General features: G+C 37.3%; 1 protein-coding gene across 1 annotated transcript; it reads right to left on the bottom strand.

Moving 5' to 3' along the window:
- Nucleotides 1-368: 368 nt before the first annotated feature.
- Nucleotides 369-3,833, bottom strand: LOC125891626 (galactose-specific lectin nattectin-like). The gene is made up of 6 exons (XM_049581005.1): nt 3,772-3,833; nt 2,627-2,654; nt 2,032-2,117; nt 1,446-1,580; nt 585-693; nt 369-439 (listed from the first exon to the last, which is right to left on the bottom strand). The coding sequence occupies exons 2-6, from the start codon at nt 2,652-2,654 to the stop codon at nt 369-371; spliced, it is 429 nt and encodes a 142-aa protein (XP_049436962.1). The 5' UTR covers nt 3,772-3,833.
- Nucleotides 3,834-5,398: the final 1,565 nt, after the last annotated feature.

Here is a 5,398-nt window from a genome sequence, read left to right as displayed (position 1 = left end):
AATGAATCAAGAGCAGACAAGAATGTGCTTTCAGCAAAAATGATTTTTATATATTGTTTATTGGCTGGTTGATTACATAGTTTTAAAAATTTAAATTGGTAAAAACAAATGTCAGAGAAAGACAATCAAATGATAATTATTTTTCCCTCCCTAATAAAGGCGTGATTTAAAATTCCACTTCAGTCAGCTCAGTAAGGCAATTTTCCTCTAAATTCATAAAAAAAAATCAGAATTTATGATCATACAGAGTTCTGTTGCTGTTTATTGATTCAGAAGTATTTGATTTGATATTAACTGTCAGTAAAGCTAACATTACCATCATTACAGCCTGTCATTACAGAGGACGTAAAGTTATTGTGGAGGATACATCATTGCGACGCATCTCTGACACAAACAAAATGTTTTGCGTAGTTACACCGGCTGTCATTCCAGTAGTTTCCTGCAGGGAGAGTTTGAAAACGAAACATTAAGTAAAACAGCACATGACCATGCAGCACAATCTATTGATAAAAATAGATTTTCAAGCATCTTTAAATCTCCACGTTAAAAATTAACATCATGAAGTCAAGTAACAATATTTGTACCTCCCCAGTTCATCTCGATGCAGTGTTCCGTTCCCAGGTTGTTTGGCTCCCCGATACTCCAGCGCTTGTAGTCAAATGCTGAGCCATCACTCCACTGCCACCTTCCCTCCTGGAAGAGGGAGTGTGTTGTAATGCAGTGTAATGCATATATAATAAGTTGATAACACATGACAATATCATGCGATAAAATACAACAATGCAGCAACCTACTGCCTCAAAAATTATAGCTTTCTATGAGCTTTGCAAAATACTGATTGCTTTATTCTGCACCGGTGTGTGTGTTACTGTGTTCATGCCTGTAAGCGTCACATTATTTAACAGATGAGTTTGTTACATATACATTTACAGATTATTTAAATTGTAGGCTATGTAGTCACAGCCTAGCACTACACACCAACACTGTATATGTAAATAATTAACACGTGTAAGACAAATGAGGTAAATAGATAAAGGTAATGAATTAACGTTTAGACCATAAGATATTTCATATGGTATCTCATGGGCTTCACAAAGGGCTTAATAAAAAAATAACTATTTATGCTAAGTTAGCTTGTTATACGCTGGTTAGTAACACCATTACCAGACCACAAATAGAAGATCCTTCGATAACGTACAGTTCTGGTGTTTGGAGCCACTTTGGTTTTGCTGTGAGCCAAAGAACGAGGCACCGCACAGCTACGTTCACAGTTTTAAAAATCAAGGAAATTTCTCTGGCATTGCTACTAAAAATGTACCAAACCAAACTGTGAATTTTGTGAACCCTAATGTACATATTTTCCAAAGCGTACTAAAACCCCATGTAGCAACAGGTTACCTCTCACTGGTTCTAGTAGCATCAGATCCTACATTTGTATATCTTACTTGTACTGCATCGAAGCCACCAATCCAGGTGTGTACACGGGCGCCAGTCATTCTTTGAATATAGTCTCTGAGGAAGGCATTTTCGTCAGCACTGTGGACCGAGGCCAGATTCCCACCAAGAGAAATGCACACAGCCTAATGGGGGAGACGAATTGAGAGAACAAGATAATAAGATTGAGAGGGTGAGAGTTTAAGTAGGAGAGAGAAACAGAGCAAAAGAGAGGAACACTGCATTATGCAGAGAGGTATTTCTGTTTAGCCTACTGCTTAGCCTACTGATGAAGTGGACAAAATAATAGAAACAACCATTAGTGTAATGGGACACTGCAGCCTTCAAAATGATCATTAAGTTAAATTCTGTAAATTAGAAAATTATAACCTACATGAAAGGTAGAATGTATTGCAGGACTGTTGTATTAGGTTGCATTATTTTTACGCCGGTGTTCACAATAAACTGGCAACTAAGTATATATGTATTTCCATTAATTATTTGCAGAGATATTTTGCTCTGTAACAAAGACAGGTCAAGAGACAGGCTGACCAGTGGATCATAAGAATCACAATCAGTTTTTGTTCTATCAAGTACCTCTGCATCAATCCAGGGCTTTACTATGTAATTGAACAAGTAACAGCGAGAGCCAAACTGAGTCCAATCAGGAGGACAGGCAGGACCTGCAACACAATTATCCATGTTAAAGACAATACACAAATCAGGGGTGCACCTTTTGTTTGAATCCAAAATAGGTCATTTGTGTGATTCGTGTCTACAGGCAACTTGAACATCCTATTTGATTGACAAGTTTTGCAAGTGCTTTAAGATAGGACAAAGTGTTTGTTTGCTTTTGTGCTTTGTTTAGTGTAATAGTAATTTGTATATGTTAAGTTATATTACACAGACTGTATATGTGTAAAAGAGAAAAGTCAGTGTCTGGTAACGTCAAACATTTTGCCTTGTAATAGCAGGAAAAGCACAGGCATGGCTACATTACATTTAGGTATGCAAGTTTAAGGGTCCTGTTACTCATGCTGGCTCACTGACTTATTAGTTCACCTACATGGAACAGAGCTATTATTAATGTTATAAGTAAGACCTGTACTTTTCCTGCTATGACATGTCAAAATGCCTGCCATGAAACATTTATTAAACATGAAACTAACAAATCTATAATTCAGTTACAAACCTGTCTCTTCCTCAACTGTCTGCGACATCTGAAAAGAAACAACACAGTGTTTGATCAGCTGGGAATTTGCTCTTTTAAGCACTTGCCTTGGCAGTTCCACTGACTCGTACATAGTATACTTTAGACACAGTGACAAGTGTTTTCCATACTCTGCTGTAAAAACAATTTAAGACAACATGTGTTTGTTAGGTGGGGCAAACAAGAGTGAATGGGTGAATGTGACTCGTAGTGTAAAAAGCACTTGGGCTGGTCAGCTGACTAGAAAGGCGCTATACAGGTACAGGTGCAGGTGCAGGTACAGGTACAGGTGCAGGTGCAGGTGTAAAAAAATATAGCATTCAGTGACCAGGGTTGGAAATTAATGCCAACCACCAGCCAAATACTGGTAAAAAATGCAAGTGGGTGCTAGACTTAGCAGAGAAAAACTAATCTGCTGAGTGGCTGGTAGATTATTTTAGTCCACCAGCCACAGTGGCAGGTGGACGAAAAAGTTCATTTCCAACCCTGACTGCAACTGTCGTATGTTTTGTACAGTTTTATATATCAACATTATTATTAACTAAAGGACGACAATCAAATCGAAAAGGAACTTTACACATTATTGTTGTCCATATCATTTAGGCTACAATAAATCACCAAAATGATGGAATAAAGAGTGATTTTAATTCTTTGGCTGCTGGGCCAATGAAAACATACAAGCTAAAACTCTAATCTCTGTGACATTGTTTGTCATTTGTGATAAATCAGTTTTCTGTGTGGGGATCTTTTTGGACCTGACAACAAAAGTCAACTCTGTTTATAAATGAACTTTATCTTCAGTAGAATTGTGATCAAGTGTCTATGTGTGTGTGTACATCATACCAGTAACTGCTGTTTAGGATCAGTTGGTTTGTAAGTGGTCGAGTTATTTTTCACGTGAGCCTCCAGAATTTTTAGTTTTGTAATAAACTAGACATCTGGCATCAGAAATACCTTGAAGTGACTCTGCAGCTTCAGTATCAACTTGTGAAACTCATCCTGCTCTCTACATTTTTTTAATCAGGAATGACTGAATCATCTTTGCTCAGATGCATTTTAGCATCTAGTCGCAATCCCAGAGAAAAAAAGAAAGAAAGCAAAGACAAGTTTTGTGGAGTGTTACTTACAGTTCCTGCAATGAATAGTCCACTGGTCACAGAGAGGAGGAAAACCAGGTGAAAACCTGATGCCATCTGTGGAAAGTCAGTGCTTAGTTTATTTCAGACACGCAGTGTAGCCAGATAATTAAGTATGCATGTGAAAGATATGCACAGAAACCTTTGAAACATTCCAAAAAATGTTTTGAAGTGACATAGGAAACCTTTTAAAATATTACCTTTTGCTGTAGTGACAGGCAGAGCAGTTGAAGAGACAGCAGATTTTGTGGCGGAAGACCAGTCAGGCATTATATAGCATGTCTCTAGCTTTGTCTCTAGTAAGTAAAACATGTCATTTGGGTGTCAGAAAACATGGGGCATTCCCACATGCAACAGTAAGGAAACAAACAAACCAAAAAAAAAAAAAAAAAATACAGTGTATCCTTGATTCTTTGTTTATAATGTTTGTCAAGTCCATTTCCCCATTCTTCTTTGTCTGTGTGAGTTTAGTAAAGTGGCCAAATGTAATTTCATCAGGCCATAAAACTTTTTTTTGTCTTTCAAATGGTAGTTCAGATTTCATGTGAATAGTTTTCAATAGTGCCATTGTCTTTGCCACTCTGGCACTAAATTGGTGTAGCATATACGAAAGCGTTGCACTGTATGTGCGATGTCTCTCATCTTCTTCTCATCCATCTCATCCATTAATCCCTATCCATCGGTTGGAGGACATTAAACATCATGTTCAGGGAGTTTTAGGGGTTCAAGTCTGAAGGACTGAAACCCTATTGTTTTTGTGTTGTTTTTTACTATTATTATTGTTCAGAAATGTTTTTGCAAATTCCTGTGAGATGGTACATCATAGGGACATGAAACATTCACCAGTGATTGGAAGTTGTATGCAAATGCTGCTCAAGAAATAAAATGCCAAACAGCCAGATTGGGGCACTATAAGCAGGGTCGAATTTTTTTTCATAAACACATTTTTGACATCTTCTCCTAAGCTCTAGGTTGCATTTGTACCAAAGTTTCTGTGGCTCTTCACTGGACTAAGCATTGAACTTTGTGGGGGCTTAGCACACAACTCCACAAACCTTTGGGCCAGTCATCACAAAACTTGACAGCAATGTCTTAAGTGGTACCAGGAACATACCCTTAACATTTCACACAGATACAAAAGATGGGCATGGGATAATACAAATCAGACAATAAATCAAAAATTGATTGTGCAATCATTATAAAACCTGCAGGGTATATTATGTACAAGCTAAGGGCCAGCAATAAGGGAAAGGGCGAAAGTGCAGCTGGTGCTAGTGTATTGATACTGCAAAAAATGAGTATTGAAACTGTTTTAAATATCCAGGATCGATATGTATTGATAAATCGATAGTTTTTGCAACACTTTGTTAAACATATTTTTTTTATTCACATATAACCACAGCACAGTTTTGGCAGAACATCCACATGTGTGAAAATAAAGAAATTAACCCATCTTTAACTCAGTCTGTTGTTATATGTTCATAAGATTTCTGCTGGTTCCCCTGCCCTGATGGACATTTACTCTATGGTGCTACCACAAAAACCACTGCACTAAAGGATATATTCATGATACTGTAAATTTTGGGGAATTTCTTGTTGATGAAAAATAAAGCCTTAT

The sequence above is a fragment of the Epinephelus fuscoguttatus genome, linkage group LG7, assembly GCF_011397635.1.
Source record: "Epinephelus fuscoguttatus linkage group LG7, E.fuscoguttatus.final_Chr_v1".
Lineage (NCBI taxonomy): Eukaryota > Metazoa > Chordata > Actinopteri > Perciformes > Serranidae > Epinephelus > Epinephelus fuscoguttatus.
Note: the sequence above shows the minus strand (reverse complement) of the source record. Positions and strands in the feature narration are given on the sequence as shown.

Coding starts and splice junctions, on each gene's coding strand:
- LOC125891626 (XM_049581005.1), bottom strand. CDS start 2,654: ATGTCGCAGACAGTTGAGGAAGAGACAG. Junction 694..1,445: donor GTGGCTTCGATGCAGTACAA/GTAAGATATACA, acceptor TCCCTCTTCCAG/GAGGGAAGGTGGCAGTGGAG. Junction 440..584: donor CATCGAGATGAACTGGGGAG/GTACAAATATTG, acceptor CTCTCCCTGCAG/GAAACTACTGGAATGACAGC.